General features: G+C 39.9%; 1 protein-coding gene across 4 annotated transcripts; it reads left to right on the top strand.

Annotated features, from left to right (window-relative positions):
* The first annotated feature begins 457 nt into the window (after positions 1-457).
* On the top strand, positions 458-21,030 carry LOC106153880 (sodium-coupled monocarboxylate transporter 1). 4 transcript variants are annotated; one of them, XM_087019423.1, is made up of 18 exons: positions 2,303-2,668; positions 3,128-3,705; positions 5,050-5,402; positions 5,791-5,859; positions 6,671-6,722; positions 7,491-7,558; positions 7,932-8,012; positions 8,640-8,713; positions 9,040-9,180; positions 9,362-9,497; positions 10,019-10,107; positions 10,515-10,633; positions 12,563-12,633; positions 13,138-13,224; positions 13,658-13,956; positions 16,643-16,743; positions 18,263-18,405; positions 20,509-21,030. In XM_087019423.1, exons 3-18 carry the CDS (start codon positions 5,055-5,057, stop codon positions 20,551-20,553), a joined length of 1,923 nt encoding a protein of 640 aa, XP_086875549.1. In that variant the 5' UTR covers positions 2,303-2,668; positions 3,128-3,705; positions 5,050-5,054; the 3' UTR covers positions 20,554-21,030. The 4 variants fall into 4 exon arrangements, with proteins under 4 accessions (XP_086875548.1, XP_086875547.1, XP_086875550.1 ...); XM_087019422.1 differs by lacking the exons at positions 2,303-2,668; positions 16,643-16,743; positions 18,263-18,405; positions 20,509-21,030 and adding exons at positions 458-727; positions 15,105-16,143; XM_087019421.1 differs by lacking the exons at positions 16,643-16,743; positions 18,263-18,405; positions 20,509-21,030 and adding an exon at positions 15,105-16,143 and having other exon boundaries at positions 2,285-2,668.
* Positions 21,031-22,293: the final 1,263 nt, after the last annotated feature.

Here is a 22,293-nt window from a genome sequence, read left to right as displayed (position 1 = left end):
CCCAATCATTTGTTAGTACTTTCAAGGTCACCAGAGATCAAGTTAAACTTCGTCTAAATACGATACAAGGCTGAGTGTTTTACATTATTTAGACATTTAAAATGATAAAACTCTCAAGTAACTGCACCTTGTGTCAATAGTCCACTCATATTAGAGAAAAACATGGCGATTTAAATGATCCATGAGTTATTTAGTGTACATAGAGAATGCCTTTAAATCTTAATAACATGACATCAACTAATTTCATACTGGGCAAAGACAACCTGTAACACAGTAACCATAGCAGCCTCACATAAGACATGTAAAAACCTGGAATATCCAAAACCTTCTTGAAGGTTTCTATACAACTACAATGGGGGTATAAAATCATTCTGGGCACATTCATATATTTAGGTAAAGTATTGATGAATTAGAAATTTTCCCCAGTACCACTTTCAATATCAATTTAAGGGGGCACTTTCCACTGGCCACAGGCTGTGAGTACAAACAGCCAGTAAAAACCAATTATGCACCTGGTTAGTTCACAAGGAATTAAACACGCCATATAAGAGGTAGGAAAGCAGTTTTTTCTCTGCCATTTACATATTTCAGACGTGTATATAAGTAGTTCAATGTTTTGTATCTTCTACATTCGTCCAGAGCTGTTTGGATAACCTGTATGCACTATCATATTTCAGCTGGGCGTGGTGCGGTCACAGTGGTTGGAATAGCCAGCAGTGAGGCTAGGGTGAGATAACTTCTGTATACATGCATATTGACAGACCTAGATAAGAAAGGATATAGATCTTGATAATACAGCATACAGTATAGACAGACCTAGATAATAAAGTATGTAGATAGGCCTAGATAATAAAGTACATAGATAGACCAGGATGATACAGAATATAGATAGACTAAGATTATAAAGGATTTAGAAAGACCTAGATAATGAACCAAATAGATAATACACCATATAGATATACCTAGATAGTAAGGATATAGATAGACCTAGATAATGAACCATATAGATAATGCACCATATAGACAGACCTAGATAATAAGGATATAAAAAGACCTAGATAATCCAGTATGTAGATAGACCTAGATAAAAATTATATAGATAGACGTAGATGATGAAGTATGTAGATAGACGAATATAATAAAGTTTATAGATAGACATATCGATAATACACCATATAGACAGACCTAGACGAAGTATAAAGACCTAGATAATAAAGTATATAAAAAAATAAATTATACAGTATATACATAGACCTAGGTAATACAGTATGTACATAGACCTAGCTAATAAAATATATAGACAGACCTAGATAATGGAGTATACAGAGAGACCTAGATAATAACATATATTGATAGACCTAGATAATACAGAACATAAGTAAACCTAGATAATACATTATATGGATCTAGATAATGAAGTTTGTAAGTTTGTAGATAGACCTAGGTAATACAGTGCATAAATAGACCTAGATAATAATAATATTATCTAGATCCATATACTGCATTATCTAGGTCTATCTATATATTTATATATATATGCAGTATTATCTAGATCCATATCCTTTCTTATCTAGGTCTGTCTACATACTTCATTATCTAAGTCTATCTATATCCTAATTATGTGCGTTTGCCTATATGCTGTATTATCTACATGTATATCGTTTATTATCTACATCTGTCAATTTACTGTATTATCAAGGTCTATTTATTGATTCTATTATAAAGGTCTATCTATATATTGTATCATCTAGGGGTATCTATGTAACTGTATATAATGCAGTATATGGATCTAGATAATATAGCGTATAGATCTTGAAAATACAGCATGTAGACAAACCTATATAATAAAATATATAGATAGACCTAGATAAAAATTATATAGATAGACGTAGATGATGAAGTATATAGAAAGACCTAGATGATAAAGTATATAGATAGACCTAGATAATACAGTGCATAGATAGACTTAAATTAGAAAGGATATGGATAGACCTAGATAATGCAAAAACACCTAGATAATACAGTATACAGATAGACCTAGATAATACAGCACATAGATAGACCTAGATAATACAGCACATAGATAGAAATTGATAATACAGCACATAGATAGACCTAATAAAACAGTATATAGATAGACCTACATAATGCAGTATATATATATAGATAGACCTTGATAATACAGTGCATAAATTGACCTACGTAATACAGCACATAGATAGACCTTGTTTTATAGTTCACGAGACAGAAATAATGACTGTCCCAAAATCTTAGGCTAATGTTCATCCCCAAGGAATAATGACTGCCCCCCAATCTTGGCCCGGTGTTCATACTACAGAAATAATGGCTGCCCCCTCCCAATCCTGGCCTGGTGTTTATACTACAGAAATAATGACTGCCCCCTCCCAATCTTTCCTGATCCTGTCAGAGCCAATATTATACTTGTGATTTGTAAGAATATACAAAATATTTCCATTAAACCACACATAGAACCACAAAGAGAAAAAACTGCACTATTATTTTTCTTCTGCTGTTGATTAGGGGTTAGATGACCGGCAAGACCCAGTACTTATCATGCCTTTTGTAGGAAGGTGTATCTATGGATACATTGGCCAGATGGATGACGCGGAAATGGAAGAGTTTTCTGATAATTTTGAAGGAAGAGAGTGTGAGTAGTATGGACAACATTAAGGACAAGACGATGTTGTTTTAATGTCTTAAAATGTCTTGTAGGAGTTGTGTATTGATGATTAAAAAAAAGACGTTATATCTGTTCCCAATTATGAAATCAATTCTCTGCTCAATGCATTATGCCGTGGAACTGCCAGGATTGGAACCGGCCACGTGGCTTTAACTAGTTGTCGAATCACGGTGCAGGTGGTGCCAGTAGGGGATTTTGAGGCGCTAAACTCTAGTACATTGGACACATAGAGTCAGGCATGTGTGCAGGCCTATTGTAAAGCTGGCGCCAAATATTCTTTAAAGATGCATGTCTTAACATGAAATTGAAAATAAGTAATGAAACTATTCTACCAATTTATTATAGAATTTGTTTTTATAATCTATATTATCATATATTTATTATAATTAACCATTTTATAACATTTTCTTGTTTAAAAACTTGCAGCTCCAAGACTGAAACGGTTCCACCAAAGCTGGAGTTACTGAAGTACTAACCGCTTTGTAAAGAATACGTTCATGTTCATATTAGGCGGAGAAATAGTTGAAGGTAGATATGGTGTTTGAGTGTACATTGTTGGTGACATCCGTCTGTATGTACTTCGAGTGCAATGGCAACCGACGGTTCATTCAAATTAAAACTAGTGGAGTGCTGTGAAAAGGGACTTTTGTTCTGCGTTGCCTATATTGAGCCAGCCAGGGAGACATTGGAACAGGAGAGCTGGATGCAGGGTGCAGGAACCCTATGGTCCACACTTTGTATTCACTCTACTTGGGGCTAAGACCTAAGTAGAAAGTCTGGCGTGGTTTGGTCTATATCATGGACCGTGTGAACACCGGCCAAGAGATAACACCCAAGATCACCAAACATCTTGTTCAAACAGTGAAATGACAACTGTGCAAGACGCAACCAACTTCAAACATCGACCTCCTTCTTAATCAGTTGACTGCGTTCAATCTTAATCCTGATAAAACCGCCTAACCGACGAGTGAATAGGAACGTTTGGCAGAGGGAGACCAGAGAAGGTAAGTTTCCACATTGGTTTCGCCATAGACAGTATATTGGGTGTGCAGCTTTGCAGTCTTTGTTACGTGTGTATTGTGAAGCTACATGTGCCTGCACACCATGTATAGGCTTCTGTCGCAATTAGAACCAAAGATCTGGCATATGCTGAACTGCCTGATTGTTCCTAAGGAAAAAAACGATGGGTTCTGTCCAATGCCATTCATTTTTCGAGACTATGAAAATTTACAGGTCGCAAACTTTAAGTTGAGAGATCTTAATGATCTACCAGTTTATACCTTGCTGAAACACTTTCAGGTACAACTTCAATAACAAGTATTCGCCATATATAATATTTAAAGAGATTGTCGCAGCCTTGATAACATTTACCACGGGCACCGCACGATTAGATAGTAGACGATTTTCGGTACGTTTTTTTTTTACATTGCAAGTGGCTACGTGCTACGGCGAGTACGTTTACATTACGTGCGGGTACAGTGTCATGTCTCCGAGCTGACGGCGAGGTCAAGTAGCTTACAGTCGGTTTTCGGTTGAAAAGTAACAGTCTCAGCGCAGTTGCCGAACACCTTTCTTGCGGCTTCCTCAAAGATAGATGCGTTGTTGGTGCAGCCCCCTACGATTATTTTCACCCATTTATTCATATTAAGGAAACTCACGATTTAAAATATATGCAAGTGAATAACGCTTAGTTTGAAACATCTTTACTATTGGTATGCCTCTTACAACCAAAAAAGGAAGGGAAAGAGACCAACCACGGGTTGAACTAACTATCACGATTATAGCAAGCCCATCGAACAACGAGCGTGCGGGAACTGTGAAATGCCATCTCTGATAATGCTACTTCCTACGGGCTTACGATCTCAAAAAAATTGTCAAAACGTTCAGCTTGATAAAATCGTTCGGGCTACAAGGGGCTATGATTTCTCACGGCCGCCTAGTGCCTCCGGGATTTAAGGGCAGTATACGAGCAGCGGGCGGACATCGTATGGCAAATGTAATCTTGGCTTTACACAGTGGTTTAATGGAGGGCAGTGATATGACCTGTTGTGCTCTACGTGTATAAAGCTCTCCCCTGTATTGCCCGGTCCTATCACAGAGCCTGTGCTACATGTATGTTGATACTGCGACATCCTTCAACCTGGCCCTGTGCCATGTATAATGTAGAAGGCATCGTTATTTCTATTGTACTTTGTCTTATATATGTATACATTAAAAATGAACATATTTTTAATGTTTTGGGATACGAATTTTTTATGTGTAATTTTCTTTTAGACGCTTTTAAAACCAGTTCATATGCACGTAAAATGAGTGCTGTAAGATAAACCGTACATCTTGTTTGATTTCAGCAGAGATGACAGTTGTACTGAGGAACACACTCGGTGTCGTAGATTACATTGTGATCGTTGTAATTCTCCTGATCTCGATCGCCATCGGGATTTATTTTTCCTTAACTGGGGGTCACCAGCGCACGACCAAGGAGTATCTTCTAGCCGACAAGAAGATGAATCTGCTCCCCGTCACGCTGTCTTTGATCGTCTCGTATTACTCCGCCATCTCTATCCTCGGCTATCCCGCCGAGGTCTTTCTGTACGGTTCTCAGCTGGCCTTGTTTAATATTTCGTCCATAGTGTCCTTCGTGATAGTGGCAGTGTTCTTTATCCCCTTCATCCGGGGCCTGAGGCTGGTGAGCGCCTTCCAGGTGGGTGGTGACGACCTACACAGAATTGGTTGATAAATAATAACAGGAATAATCAATACATATATCAATTTATATTTTTATTTAATCTATCTATCATTTGATCTATATATTTACTATCAATTTTGAATAAACACTGTCCCCTCCCCGATTTACTGTGGGCCCGATCTACTGTGGTGATAAGATAAAGTAAATTAAATTATAAAATTGCTCGAATTGCTAGTTAGTTTGAAAAGCAATATGTGCACAGTTAGTTCATGATATAATCCAGTCTTCGGCATGTATTGGACTTTTTATGTATCAACAACAACAACAACAACTGTGCCCAGGACAAAGGTGCCAGTGTCGCAGTCCCAACAATAATTTATCAATTCTGTTCAATTCCTTGCAGTATGTGAAGCGACGCTATAAATCTAGAGCTGTGCAGAAGTTATCTTCAGGTCTTGGAATACTGGTGACGGTATGTACAGAGTTTTCTTTAGGTCTTCAGATACTGGTGACGGTAGGTGCAGAGTTTTCTTTAGGTCTTCAGATACTGGTGACGGTAGGTGCAGAATTTTCTTTAGGTCTTCAGATACTGGTGACGGTAGGTGCAGAGTTTTCTTTAGGTCTTCAGATACTGGTGACGGTAGGCGCAGAAAATATCTTCCGGTCTTGGGATACTGGTGACGGTAGGTGCAGAATTTTCTTTAGGTCTTCAGATACTGGTGACGGTAGGTGCAGAAGTTATCGTTGTCTTGGGATACAGGTGACAGTAGTTGCAGAAGTAATCGTTTTCTTGGGATACTGGTGACGGTAGGTACAGAAGTTATCATAAGGTCTTAGGATACTGGTGACGGTAGGTGCAGAAGTTATCATAAGGTCTTAGGATACTGGTGACGGTAGGTGCAGAAGGTATCATCAGGTCTTAGGTTACTGGTGACGGTAGGTGTAGAATTTATCATAAGGTCTTAGGATACTGGTGACGGTAGGTGTAGAAGTTATCGTAAGGTCTTAGGATACTGGTGACAGTAGGTGCAGACGTTATCATGGCCGGTGATGGAAGGGGTAGGAGTTTGAAGGACGCGGCTCAGTTTCGGCACGTCACCTGTCAAAGTGGTCACATTCTAAGACTCGAAACGCATGCTCATCAATGTAATTGCACCCTTTTTAAAGTAAAAAATTCACGGAGTGCAAGGGGAAGCGCGATGTTGGATTGAGAATAATTTGAGCACCTTTTTGGACAGCTTAGATCTCCCAATTAAAATCTCGGAATCTCTCCTCTTTTCCAGGTCTTCTATCTGGGCACTGCTACATATGCCCCTGCATTGGCAATAGAGGCAGGTAAGGACATTAAGCTCAGAGATTGGCACCAGGGCTCCGTATCCCGAAAGGTTCGCTATGTTGCGCACGAGCGTTAGTGTCTCGATTCCATAACCGATTCTATTTCGAGATACGGGGCCATGGAATCGAGACACTAACGCACGTGCGCAACATAGCGAACCTTTCGAGATACGGAGCCCTGGTCAATATCAGCGGGCTAGTTTTATATGAGCGTCATAATGTTACCGTCACGTTTTTTAGTGTCTGGTATTACATTTTAAAAACCAATTTCTTCCGAGGAGACTGGGACACTGTTGTGGTATTCTGAGAGACTGGTTAATGAGAACAGGGTTTTCAAATCATGTATATAGTAGACTTTCGCATGAATCAAGGGTGGTGTATTATAATTTTTGGTATTTAAGCTAGGTTTTTTCAATATTTTCATGCCTAAGTGAAAAATCAGTTTAACTTAAGAATTCCGATAATGATTAACTATCCATTGGAAAGGTTAATTTCAAACAATGAATGTTTTTCATGCATATTTTTGCACAGATTGTAAGATTGTTTACAAGGCCAAAAAATTTTAAAATCCATACAATAAAATATCCAAAAGCAACATTCATCTCAAACCGCCCTATTTCCCCTACATTTCTATGAGGTCCGCATTTTAACCTCGTTCTAATTAGCTGTTCGTTGCGCCACATAGTCAAATCAAAACATCAAATAAATGTTTATTCAGTTTCATAAAAACTAAAGTAAAATTTTGAAATAGCCACATTTTTCTTTCAGTGACTGGTGTCCCGTTGTGGGCTAGCATCGTAGTCATCATGGCCGTCTCTACTTTATACACCTCTCTGGTAAATATCAGCACTGTTATTTGATGGTACATGTAGTCACCATGGTCGTGTAAACTTCTGTAACTTTTTATTTATATCATACTTTTAGGGATTATTTCTATAGTATGTATCGCCGAGACGTTAGGTAAAACTGAGACCGGACTGTACATGTATATATTTTGGCATGAAAATAGTCAGTCGAAATTAAATCGTAGTAAATAAAGCGTATAAACTTTAGTATGCACTCATTTAAAGGTGTTTTTAGTAGCAGAATCAGTGAACACAGACGATGTTATTTAACCTTAGTTTATCGTTTATAACGAGGCTTTTTAGGGCACATAAAGAGCATGAATAGGCGGAAACTCATTTTCTCTAAATGGCGGTTTACTTCCAGGGCGGAATGAAGGCAGTGCTGTGGACGGACGCTCTTCAGTTCTTTATCATGATTGCAGGAATCCTGGTCGTGCTTATAAAGGTTTGGACACAAAGTAAAATTTCCTTCACTTCTTGAACTAAAGTACTTTTGTCCATGTCTTTAACAGTAAGTTTCATCAATGCTCCTCTTGTTCAACGCGGTTTCCCTTCACGAGGAAGTACATTTTCCATATAAAATTGCTATTTTATTTATCAGTGTTTAAACTTATTCACTGGACGCTTTTCTGTTTTAAAGCAAATTAACTCAGCATGTTAAGGCTCTGCTGCATCTAGCGTACGTAGAGAGGTATCCGTGAGAAATATGACATCGGTCATACGCAGAATTGAGGTTATGAAATCACCTTGTTTCCTGCTGAGCGTATAGAAAAATAAATACATCAGCAGCGTATGAAACTGTTTTTAACCATGCTCAAAACATTCTATCCTTCTCCGGGAATGCGATCCTACACCAACGTTTGTCTGTGTATTTGATACGCAAACGACGTAAGTCTAACGAACCCCTTGCGTTTGTCTGCGTAGGGACAAGTTTTCTCATACGTTCGTGCTAACGCTAGATGTGACAGCGTGTTTACCTCCAATGGCTTTGGAAGAGTGGGGCGAGAATTTGGTGATGTAATTCTTGTCAGTTGTAAAATTTCCACCACCTCACTGTCCTGTGTTCCTGTAGGGTTGGGTGACGATAGGCGGGCCGACCATAATGTGGGAAACCAGCGTGGCAGGACAGAGGGCAAACTTCTTTGAGTAAGTTTTAACTCATGGCTGGCAATAGGCTATTTATTCCGTCCACTTACCAGTCCCGTCATATGTCAGCACTTGTGACGCTACAGTGGACCTAGGCTGGTAATCATATCGGCACACTGAGGCACCTGAAGGTCAGTCTAGACAACGGAACTGTCACATGGAAGTTGACTTGCGACACAAACCTCCACCACACTGACACATTTCAGATGTTTTACTTATGCCGCATCCGAAGCTATTTAACCTAGACTTTTATTTAATTGTTCTTAGAGTTAACCGTTTCCTTGTACGTGTTCAGCTCTATAGGTCATGTTGTGTGTTCTTTTCAGTTTTGATCCCTCTCCAACCACACGCCATACTTTCTGGGGTATCGTTGTCGGTGGCACGTGCTTGGGCGTCATCCACAACTGTTTCTCTCAGGCCAATGTCCAGAGAATATCGTCTGTCAAATCTGACCGGCAAGCTAGAATGTAAGTGAATTCTTTGTTTACTTTATGTTTGGTATATCTTAAGTGCACTATGTTCCACACCGTTGAACAGTAGTAAATGGAAGAATAAACATCAAACTTAAGCCATAGCGCAGACTCTTATTACCACGACACATGGCAGTATATGACTTAACGACTGTATTTGCTCGTTTAATTTCTTCAGTGCCTTGTTGGCTAAAACTCCATTCTACTTGCTTCTAACCATCCCGCTGTTATTGATTTCCTTCACTGTCTACACCTACTACGTGCAACTGCGCTGCAATCCAGTGAAAGAGAAGATCATAACTAGTGCTAACCAGGTGAGAATATCAAGGGAAAGGACGCGATATACATAGTACATGTGTAAAAGCGTTTTAATGTGTTGTAATTAGTAGGGGCCTGTGATGTAGGACCTGACCGAATGCACTGGGTCCTTGCTGGGACTAACATACACCATTTTAATTCTATTCTATTTGACAGAAATAAAATCAGTTTTCAGAATTCTGACCTGAAACGAAACGTTAAGAAACGTATTTGTCTTCAGCTGAGAAGGCAGAATTGACATTGGACAAGATAACTCGTTTGATTTCTTTGTGAAAAAAAGCAAACACAATTTACAGAAAATGTGTTTTGTCAAACGTATATCATGTTCACAAGTAGAATCATTTTACAACGAATTTGTGTCCCATTTAAAAAAAAAACCGGAGATAAAAGTAAATAAATAAAACGCTCTTGATTGTGACTGTGCATCTACCACCTCTAATGTGATATGTCTGTGTAAAGAAACGACAATGTTACAGAAAGTAAATATCTCACGTGGTTGGTGTTATTTTACTTTCAGCTCCTTCCCCATTTCGTGATGGAGGTGATGGCCGACCTCCCCGGCATACCAGGCCTCTTCGTGTCCTCTCTGCTGTCAGGCTCCCTCAGGTACGTGTGGACGTGCGTGCGTATGATTTGTGTTTGAGAGAGTTTTACTATTTTCGTTTTTTTTTCAATATAACCAGTGGCGGATTTAGGAAAAAATATGGGACCAATATTCACCTCTTGATATTAAACTTGAAGAGCCGAAGCATAGTTCTAAACTGCACCAGATGGTACCCTTTGCCCTCCAAAACACCGAACTCCACACCAAGGGGGCAAGGGTCGGCTTCGCATCCGATGCCTGTCATTCTTTAAAAAAACTGGACCCCACCTTCAAACAATCCTGGATCCGCCACTGATAACTGCTGCCTTTTGCAAATATGAGTTAAAAAGTTTTTTCTTATCATGTTTAGATATCAACAGTCTAAATGCTTTGCTATATCCAAAGGTGTTTTCTTTTTGTATTTTTTCAGTTCGAACTCGTCTTCTTTAAATGGCATTGCTGCTTTGGCTTGGGAGGACTTTTTTAAAGACATTAATTTTCTTGCAAAGCGAGCAGAAAAGACTCGGGCGCTGATCAGTAAATTGACAGGTTCGTTCCCGTTTCGTGGCCAGAAATATATTTAAGTATAGTGGTGCATCATTGTTTTAGATAATAAAATAAGCACCCATCCTGGTAAAGAAACACATCCAAGCACCTGTGCTGATAATAAAACACATGCATTTGGTTTAAATCAAGTGAAAGGTGGGCTAAACACGTATAGTCAAAACTCTGTGGAATGGTATTTGGCAACACAAACCCATTGCCACTATTTACAGATATTATTTTGATCGACGATGCTCGAAAAAACTGCAATTAAGATATTTAATTGTATTTATGTAGCAAATGGTTTGTTTTAGTGGTGGTATTTACTTTTTGGTAATACATCAACGTTTTGTTTATAGGAAATTAGTCTTAGTTTAGGTCTTGTGTCTGCACATTTTGACCTTAAGTACTTGACCAAGGCAAGGTGATAACAGATGTCCAGGGTTAAGGAATGTCTTAGCTGCTGTATTTCTAGGCACACACATTTATATTTTATGAAAGATGTTTTGGGGACTAATTCTATCGAGCTGCATCAGTGAGAAGTCATTCAGCTTTGTAGCTATTATTTACCCGCAGTTTTAGCAGCTACATTGTATTATTACTTACATTTCTTTATTGTTATTTGTACACCCTCCGCCCTACCCTACCACCTGCCTTCATCCTTGTGGTGTTTTTCACACTTAGACTTAATTACTTTAAAGCGGCACTTGTGCGACAGAATTAAGGAGGGCACCTAATTGGACAGTTCCACTTTGCCTCCCGAAGGCCTGCTAATCAGAGGCATATGAGTTCAGTTATTCAGGAGACAGTTAATGCTCTCCCTCACTTGTCTCGTAAAATTCACCACATTAAGTAGTGCATTATTCAGGAATGAAAATTTTAAGGTGAATTTTGGTAAAGTTATTCAACCCCCCCTAATAATTTTTTTCTCTTTTCATGACTTATGAAGCAGATTTGAGCATTGGCTAAATGTAACATGGTTGTATTTATGATAGTTAGCTATAACTCGTTTGGCACATTTATTAGTCATTTAAGATTATCTGGTTATCATTTGTTTATTGATATATATCATACATGTGAGATTATTACTTTAAAAGTATAGTTAGGTAAATGTACTATGGCAGTACTAAGGCCAAGAGAGACAACTCTATCATTGGGCTGTCAGAGCAATGAGGAAACCTACGTCCCCGTCCTAAAAAGGTAGGGGTTGCGTAGCTCTCTCTCAGCCTAGGCCGGCTTTAGAATGTGAAACTTCTTAAAAAATAATCACTGCCATTTGTGGCCCCTTTTTTCCCTTCATCTCCTTTTATTTTCATTTGTGCCAACTTTTTGCTCCTATAGCTGTTGTGATTTCTCATATTTTTCTTAATTAATCCTGGTTACACTCATTAACATACTTTATTCTTTTTATATTATGGTACTTATATAGTTTAGGAGATGTTTGATTATCTCCCCAGTTTTGTAACTTTGTATCCTATTAGTTTTCGTCATTAATAAATGACAATTTTCAGTTGGTCCAAATATACCCTTGTCTTCAAGGTTATCTCAGGAACACAGTACCAAATTCATAAACCAATATATAAGTATATAGTTATGGAAGAGGACAAAGGATGTTGAGTCAGTTTTCGCAGTCCTGAAGGTGATACAAGTATTCAGAGCACCGTCTCGTAAAATTATCTAAGATGTTGGTAATTAAACTCAGCATGACAAATTTTACCAAAGCAGCCAACTAAGTGCGTTTTGCGTGACAAAGAAGCCATTTTTCTCTAAAGACCTCAAGAGCTGAATAATGTCTTCCTTCACTTGGAAGATAAAATTCAATGAGAACAAGGGAAGGACACTATATGTACATGCCTTGGTATATGAACACAGCTTTTAGGCGTTTCCTCATTTTAGAGCTGTACTTTTGAAAATGAATCGACTTTCTTTTCTCAGTTGTGGTGGCTGGCTGCGTTGGGACTGCAATTGCCTTTCTTGCAGCCAAAATGGGAGGCCCGATCATGCAGGTGAGCTAAGATACCTCCAGGGTGGGGGCGGTGTCCGGAGCGTCGTGGACTATTACCCCCGAACGTGGTGCCAAACCCACGGAGTTCAGCACATCACTTTTTTTACACCCATATTTTGATTTCAATTTTTGATACACCTGTTCAAGAAACTATCTTCACTTCAAACTCCAATATATGATACATTAGCCAACGGTGAGACAAAGTTTGCCCAGCCCAACCATTTATGCTTTCTTTCTGTCGTGGATGTACACGACCTTGGCGAAACCAACGCCGCCCTGTAGAGAGAGGTACCAACCGCAGTGTTATTTCTCCGCTTAATTTGGCAGCAGCAAATGAAGAGCTATCAAGGATTTAAAGAAAACCTTTGGCGGTTTCTCAATATCAAGGATAAGTCCGGTATTTGGCAGAAAAAATGATTATATTGAAAAGAGAGTAAGATGTTTTTTCAATTTGATTTTTCAATATCTTTAACAATTTTAAAAAGGATTACTATTTCTTTGTTAGATTTCCCTTTCGCTCTTTGGTTCAGTGAATGGGCCACTCTCTGGAATTTTCCTGCTTGGAGCGCTGTTTCCGTGGGCAAATTGGATTGTAAGTAGGCCTACGTTTACATCCAAAGCAACAGAACAGATAGTAAAGTGGTTATAACTTAAAACATTGTAAATCTTAACAAGAGGAAAACAAAACCAAATCCAACACAAACGTAGATTAAAATTGTGAAAGAGAATTCTACATTACTATCATAATGAAGAGTACAGGAAGACATGTTGTTTCTTAATGAGAGACCAGTTATTTGGAACTTGATAATTGAGTTAGTAATGGAATAAAACAAGTGCAGAGACAGGACCAGCAATTATTTGTGAGTAGGAAATATTTTTCCTTTTTTATCGACAAAATTTGATTTAGACGGATATATCCCGTGTAGAGTACCTTTGAGTACTCCTATATGGCAATGTACCCGTGTATAATCACCCCTGCGTCATTTTCATGCTCAACATTTTTGTATTTTTGTTGTTTCTTATAGGGTGCATTTACTGGTGGTCTGTGTGGAATAGTAATGTGTGCCTGGACAATATGTGGCTCTATGGTCCACAAGGTCCACTCCTACAGTCCGCCTGTCCCAGCAGTCCCCTCTGGAGGCTGCTTCCCTGGTAATGCAAGTCGTCTGGGGTCCACGCTATATAACACTTCACTGCTGAGTTATATGTCAGAGACCGTGAACTCCACTGTGTATTACCTAGAAGATACCATGTCTTCGGTCACTCTGGATACAGCGACGAATTCTACAGTGGCCAGCCTTGTATCAAAAAGCGGACCCTTTTAGTAAGTTGAATGTTGTATACTTTTCTATACGCCGTCTCCTACGTCCACTTTTTGTTATTTCAGCATGGGGCTGGACAACCTGCACGCCATCTCTTCATCCACTACTCCTTGTTATTTCAGCATGGGTATGGACAACCTGTACACCGTCTCTTACATCCACTACTCCTTGTTATTTCAGCATGGGTATGGACAACCTGTACACCGTCTCTTACATCCACTGCTCCTTGTTATTTCAGCATGGGTATGGACAACATGTACGCCGTCTCTTACATCCACTACGCCTTGTTATTTCAGCATGGGGCTGGACAACCTGTACGCCGTCTCTTACATCCACTACTCCTTGTTATTTCAGCATAGGTATGGACAACCTGCACGCCATCTTTTAGATCCACTACTCATTGTTATTTCAGCATGGGTATGGACAACCTGTACGCAGTCTCTTAAATCCACTACTCCTTGTTATTTCAGCATGGAGTTGGACAACCTGTACGCCGTCTCTTACATCCACTACTCCTTGTTATTTCAGCATGGGGTTGGACAACCTCTACGCCGTCTCTTACATCCACTACTCTTTGTTATTTCAGCATGGGGCTGGACAACCTGTACGTCATCTCTTCATCCACTCCTTGTAATTTCAGCATGGGGTTGGACAACCTGTACGCCATCTCCTACATCCACTACTCCTTGTAATTTCAGCATGGGTATGGGCATCTTCTACATCCACTCCTCCTTGTTATTTCAGCATGGGTATGGACAACCTGTACGCCATCTCTTACATCCACTACTCCTTGTTATTTCAGCATGGGTATGGACAACCTGCACGCCATCTTTTAGATCCACTACTCATTGTTATTTCAGCATAGGTATGGACAACCTGCACGCCATCTTTTAGATCCACTACTCATTGTTATTTCAGCATGGGTATGGATAACATGTACGCCGTCTCTTACATCCACTACGCCTTGTTATTTCAGCATGGGGCTGGACAACCTGTACGCCGTCTCTTACATCCACTACTCCTTGTTATTTCAGCATAGGTATGGACAACCTGCACGCCATCTTTTAGATCCACTACTCATTGTTATTTCAGCATGGGTATGGACAACCTGTACGCAGTCTCTTAAATCCACTACTCCTTGTTATTTCAGCATGGGGTTGGACAACCTGTACGCCGTCTCTTACATCCACTACTCCTTGTTATTTCAGCATGGGGTTGGACAACCTCTACGCCGTCTCTTACATCCACTACTCTTTGTTATTTCAGCATGGGGCTGGACAACCTGTACGTCATCTCTTCATCCACTCCTTGTAATTTCAGCATGGGGTTGGACAACCTGTACGCCATCTCCTACATCCACTACTCCTTGTAATTTCAGCATGGGTATGGGCATCTTCTACATCCACTACTCCTTGTTATTTCAGCATGGGTATGGACAACCTGTACGCCATCTCTTACATCCACTACTCCTTGTTATTTCAGCATGGGTATGGACAACCTGCACGCCATCTTTTAGATCCACTACTCATTGTTATTTCAGCACGGGTATGGACAACCTGTACGCAGTCTCTTAAATCCACTACTCCTTGTTATTTCAGCATGGGGTTGGACAACCTGTACGCCGTCTCTTACATCCACTACTCCTTGTTATTTCAGCATAGGTATGGACAACCTGCACGCCATCTTTTAGATCCACTACTCATTGTTATTTCAGCATGGGTATGGACAACATGTACGCCGTCTCTTACATCCACTACGCCTTGTTATTTCAGCATGGGGCTGGACAACCTGTACGCCGTCTCTTACATCCACTACTCCTTGTTATTTCAGCATAGGTATGGACAACCTGTACGCAGTCTCTTAAATCCACTACTCCTTGTTATTTCAGCATGGGGTTAGACAACCTGTACGCCGTCTCTTACATCCACTACTCCTTGTTATTTCAGCATGGGGTTGGACAACCTGTACGCCGTCTCTTACATCCACTACTCCTTGTTATTTCAGCATAGGTATGGACAACCTGCACGCCATCTTTTAGATCCACTACTCATTGTTATTTCAGCATGGGTATGGACAACATGTACGCCGTCTCTTACATCCACTACGCCTTGTTATTTCAGCATGGGGCTGGACAACCTGTACGCCGTCTCTTACATCCACTACTCCTTGTTATTTCAGCATGGGTATGGACAACCTGTACGCCATCTCTTACATCCACTACTCCTTGTTATTTCAGCATGGGTATGGACAACCTGCACGCCATCTTTTAGATCCACTACTCATTGTTATTTCAGCATGGGTATGGACAACCTGTACGCAGTCTCTTAAATCCACTACTCCTTGTTATTTCAGCATGGGGTTGGACAACCTGTACGCCATCTCCTACATCCACTACTTCTTGTAATTTCAGCATGGGTATGGACATCTTCTACATCCACTACTCCTTGTTATTTCAGCATGGGTATGGACAACCTGTACGCCATCTCTTACATCCACTACTCCTTGTTTTTTCAGCATGGGGCTGGACAACCTGTATGTCATCTCTTACATCCACTACTCCTTGTTATTTCAGCATGGGGCTGAACAACCTGTACGCCGTCTCTTACATCCACTACTCCTTATTATTTCAGCATGAGGTTGGACAGCCTGTACGCCGTCTCTTACATCCACTACACATTGTTATTTCAGCATGGGGTTGGACAACCTGTACGCCGTCTCTTACATCCACTACGCCTTGTTCGGTGTTCTAACGGTGCTGGTGGTCGGCATGGCGGTCAGTGCAGCAACAGGTGAAATACCAGAGCTGTAATTAAATGCATACTTAAGTAGTTACATCAATACATTATGTTTATGTATGTTTTTCATTAACACAGAACCTTTCATTTGATGTTTAGTAATAATGCTACTACATATTTTTTAATGTCGTTGAGGGCAATATGTTGTTCTGCAGATCTCAGAGAAGTAGAATCGATAACAGAAAAGTGACATTGATAAACTTAGGAAAATAGTTCAAAGAAAAATTCAATATCAGAAAAATGATATCAATTTATTATTATTATTAATTTAATAATTATTTTTATTTATTATATTATTGAATACCTGAAAGTCACTAAGCGACTATTAACTATATTTCTTTGTATGTGAGGTCTTTGGTCCTCTTACAACAATCAGTTCATTATCATCTACACTGTATGAATAAGTTGCGTTGATTATCTTTTCTGCATTATTTCCAATAGTGACTTTCTTCTTATTTTTAAATTAATTCAAAAATGCTTTTTTCTCAATGCTTTGATATTTTTGGCCTTTATCAGGATAATAAGTATTTCGTAAGAATTCAGTTTCATGTTGCAGATATATCATCTGGTGCCTACAATCTGTCTGCTGTGTTATGGACAGATCCTCTCATCCCAGACTTACCACTATGGCCCTCTGCTTTGATTTCAAACTGATGATTTTAACGCCTAAAGCGTGCTACCTTTTTCAAATAATCTAATATAGAATCCAACGAAGATATATCTTGCATAAGTACCTTATATATATATATATATATCCAGTTTGCTATTGTGAGACATTTCTATGTATCCCAACGGTAATTTAAAATCTATGTTCTTGTGATAAAATCCCTGTACAGAATAACCTTCACCTCCCGCCCCTTGTTTGCACCAGGCTGTCCCAAAACAATATCCGTATAATAATATTTTGACATGAAATTCCCCAAACTCCTTGTCATCCTCTGCCGTATTAAACTGAACTATGTAGCATGATTTGATACATCTATTGCCTGGTGATTTCACAAGTTTTTGCCAGTATTCAGTTCTTTTTACCAAACGTCCTGCCTGTGGTGTATTTCTGCCTCTTACAGCTACATCAGGCGCATTTCGTCCAAAATACGGGAGCAATTTGCAAAATAACATCAAAGGCTGCAGCTAGACACGCCCTTTTTCTTAAATGGTTTGTCTATGTTACAAACACATAGAGGCCATCCAGAACAAGTTGATCCACGGCCTAACAGATCTGCTGAGTAAATATGGCTGACCCACTGAAAAGCAGCTCCCACTACTCCCCGATGATGTCTCCGCCTCCACACGCACTGTCTTTGCAGGAGCCTTGCAATTAAACTTCGGAGTCGAGATTAAATCCGTTCAATGGCGCGTATGGAGGCGAGGAAACCACCAGAGGATTAAACAGTGCTGTTTTTGAGTAGGGTCGGCCATATTTGGTCAGCGGCTCATTTGTTATGAATGCGTTATATACCAATCCATACGCATACCAAAAACAGTGACGCTGATTCCTTTCTCTTCTGCCTAGGCTTTACTGATCCACAAGACGTAGACCCAGTGCTCATTTTGCCTTTTATAAGACGATTCGTTTATGGCAAAAATTACGAGATGAAGATGAAAATCGATATGGAAATGGACGACACCTCTATTAGCCTGATGAGCGGTGGAAGGGTGAGTAGTGTGTCCACTGTCGTTAGTAGTTGGCAAGAGGGTGGGTAGTGTATCCATGGCCATTAGTGGGTGGTAAAAAGGGTAGGTAGTACAGCCACTGTTCTTAGTAGGTGGTAAGAGGATGGATAGTATATGAACTTCCGTTAAGCCCCCTTTACACTGGACGGTGTCCTTTCTGCGTCCAGCAGTACGGCCCCATTTGAGAGTTAAAAAATGATAATACTTTACGTGCCGACAACTGGCCGATCATTGAGCATTTATTCTGATACAAAATCAATGCTCGTGCCTCCTTATTAAGACCACAGCGATGCCAAATGTCATGGTCGCAGAAAGGACGCAGAAAGGACGCCGTCCAGTGTAAAGGGGGTATTAGTGGGTGGTAAAACCCCCTTTACACTGGACGGCGTCCTTTCTGCGTCCTTTGTGCGACCATGAAACTGTCCAGGACGCCGTCGGACGCTCAAAGAACGCACAGTGATCGCCAAGGTCGCACAAAGAACGTTCAAGCATCGCCGAGGACGCCATGGACGCCGCGAAGTTTTGAGCATGTTCAAAACAATCGCAGAGAGAACGCGATGGAGGATGGTCGCTCAATGGACGCAGAAAGGACGCACAAGCATCGCCGTGGTCGCAGAGAGAACGCACAAGCACCGCCGCGGTCGCAGAGAGGACGCACAAGCATCGCCGCGGTCGTAGAAAGGAGGCACAAGCATCACTTTGGTTGCAGAATGAAAACTCAAAGATCGTCCAGTGTTCGACACGTAGAACGTTATTTTTTTTCACTCTCAAACGGGGCCGTGATGAGGTATTTTTCACCAGACAGGAATTCTAAGGGCAACAGTGGTCTCATATCAGTCTCCGATTGTTTTTTCCCCTAAAATTCATGAAACGATCCATTTTTTTTTTTTTTGAGGTTATTATAAAACGAATATTTTGCCTTTTTTACAAGATGCATTAATTGTCAGAACTTTTTGCTGAATGCTTCATTTGAAAACGGATTCAAACATTCTATGTTGTGTCAGTCATACTTTCTCGTTTTCGGCGCCTGTCCATCCTTCTTATAAGGAAAACAATGAGCATCTGGCTGATTATCAGTCCATGCAGACCTTGCATCACTATAGTTTAAAGCGTTTATTCCCATTTATTTGTTTTGTGTGCTGTAAATGTTCTTTATTGGATGACCTGGTTAGAACCGATGAAAAAATATGAGTTAGAATATAGAGAAGGACGCCCAAACAACGCTCATCGGTCAAGCAGGATGCAGAATGATCGTAGAATAGACGCCACTGACCGCCGATGAAGGTACAGAGAACGCAGCAAGAATGCTCAATGGTAGCTCAAACATCTCAATGGATGCCTTGGGTTGCACAGGGGACGTACAGTGGAGGCAGGCAGGTTGCTCGCAGTTTTACAGGTAAAATCAAGATTCGGTCGTTCAAAGGACGCACAAGGGACGCAGACGCCTTTACACTGAGACACGATTTAATTGCTTTGGCGACCGTTGAGCGTCCTGACCACATTTTTGAACGCAGAAGGGACGCAGAAAGGACGCCGTCCAGTGTAAAGGGGCCCTAAGAGAGTGGGTGAGAAAACCTACTGTCGAAAGTGGGCGGTAAGAGGGTGGGTAGTATATCCACAATTAAATGATGAATATCTAAAATAATAGATGCATTTTTTACATTGTTTTGGAAGCGATAAAGATATAAAAACTACATTTGTCCAGTTTTACTTTTTTGACTTTATTACAGAGAAAGGGAATATCTCACAAGCCAAGGAGATATGGCTTACTGTGCCCACACCTCTACCACGCCCCCACACCCAGCCCCGTCTTAGATTTCATCTCTGCCCCAAGCCTGGCTTCCACCACGCCCCCGCCCTACCCGTCATTGACGGCCTGAGACTATGAATGTGAACTATTCCAGAGCTATGTCGGACTCAGAGCTTAATACGTATCATCGACATTCGAAATCATTCACCAAAATTATGTTAATTAACATTTGGATTCCATTAATGTATTATGTTTTTGTTGACATGTGTCTTTAACCAGACATTTTACATATTAAATTTAGTATACTTATACACTTTTTATTGACTTTTTGACAGGTCCAAGAATTCAGAGATTCCACGAAAACTGAAAGCAGCACTTGATGCGAGTCTTGTTGCTATAACTATAGTGAAATCCTGAGTCAGGAGATATTTGTACAAGCCTCAGAGAGATCGAAAATGAGGTTTACCCAATGTAATATACTGTGACAAGAACAGGATTCAGCGGTCAACTTCACGATTAGATAACTGCACAGATACTGTTAAGAAACAAAACCCGTGCCACTAAATTTTAACTACTTTGAATATATTGTAAACAAGCCCCTTAAAAATTAATTTGCCATTGTATAACAATGCCAATCTGTAACATCTCTTTGGCTAGATAACCTAGACTGAGATATGATGGAATTGTGATCAAGACCAGTGGATCGGACACTGTAACAAATGTGGGAATCAATTAGCAGCAACTTCCATCGGATTTCAGTATTGAACTTCGTCCCCTTTTACCTCGCGACACGTGACCAGTAGGCTAGTATATTGGTCAGCCGCAGAATTATTTGAAATGAATCTTTTACAACTCCAGTGACTTTGTTTTACAATTCTGTGTTACGAAAGAAGAGACTCAGCATTTTCCATCACATATTAAAACTTTGTCCAGTCGTAGATTTGACTGAAAATGAATGCATTTTCCATTAGATTAAGTTCTTTTTAAGTTTTGAAGTTACTCTTTTCCTGTATATGATAGCAAATTTAATAGTCACCACTTTATAACGTTCCCGATTACTTGATTAAGATTTGCCAAATCGTACGTAGATTTTTGTATTTCATATAGATAAGAGCGTCACATCAAGTCGCTTCTCCATAAATTTGGTAGCAACTTGTCATGATGATTAAACGAATAAGTTTATGTAATCTTTTAATTAATCCAACACTATCAAATGCTACATGATAACTAACACTATTCTTCTACTAGAGGAACCTTTCAATAAAAGAGGCCGCTACCGGCCAAATTTCGGACACCATATAACTGCATTGAACAAACCAGATTATCAACACGATCTGTTTATTCCACATGATCTGCCACATTCAGGATATCGATCCCGATTACATAATAGTTACAATGATGGCGTGTCCACTGTTTATAAGCTCTGGTTAAATGTAAGCATGATTTTATTGTATCACATTCCGTTTGTCATCTCATGGCCTTATGTTGTTAGGGCGCTGGTCAAGGGTCAAGTATGACAATTGTAAGTGCACATGCGGGAGCACACAAGTTGTGGAACGTGTTCCGTGTGACTGTCCGCTCACAGTGGACTTAAGAGAAAAATTCAATAACTTGGAGTTCAGATCAGTTTCAGCTTTTGGGTAAACAAATACACTAGCGATATATGCAAATATGTTTATATCTCCAATTCCATTCTGACAGCTTGACTTGTTGATATTGTGAATAAGAAAAATGTTTTCTTTATTTCTTGTGTTTCTGCTCACAATTCTGAATATCAGAATATATAAATTATCTATTATCTTTCTATCTGTCTGTCTGTCTGTCTTTTACACCGCAGAACCCCATTCTGATCCAGAATAAGTCCGTGGTATGTCACTAAAATGAAGCAACTGCCGGTAGTGAAGGAAGATATTCAGTTACTATATATTAAGTTAGTGGTGTGTCGCAGGATAAGCGGGCTACATAAGCCTAGATGATATTGACTATATTTGCCATTGGGTGCTCGTATACTGTCTGTAAAATTCATTTCGTGCAGCGTCTGAGCGGAGGCAGACGGTGGATTCACGGCCTCCGAAGCCTCTATGATTTTGTCAAGCTAAAACTTTTGACACCTTTGGAAA

Source organism: Lingula anatina, chromosome 8 (genome assembly GCF_051362555.1).
Source record: "Lingula anatina isolate TDL-2025a chromosome 8, LinAna3.0, whole genome shotgun sequence".
Lineage (NCBI taxonomy): Eukaryota > Metazoa > Brachiopoda > Lingulata > Lingulida > Lingulidae > Lingula > Lingula anatina.
The sequence above is the reverse complement of the archived record's forward strand: the minus strand, read 5'-3'. Positions and strand labels throughout refer to the sequence as shown.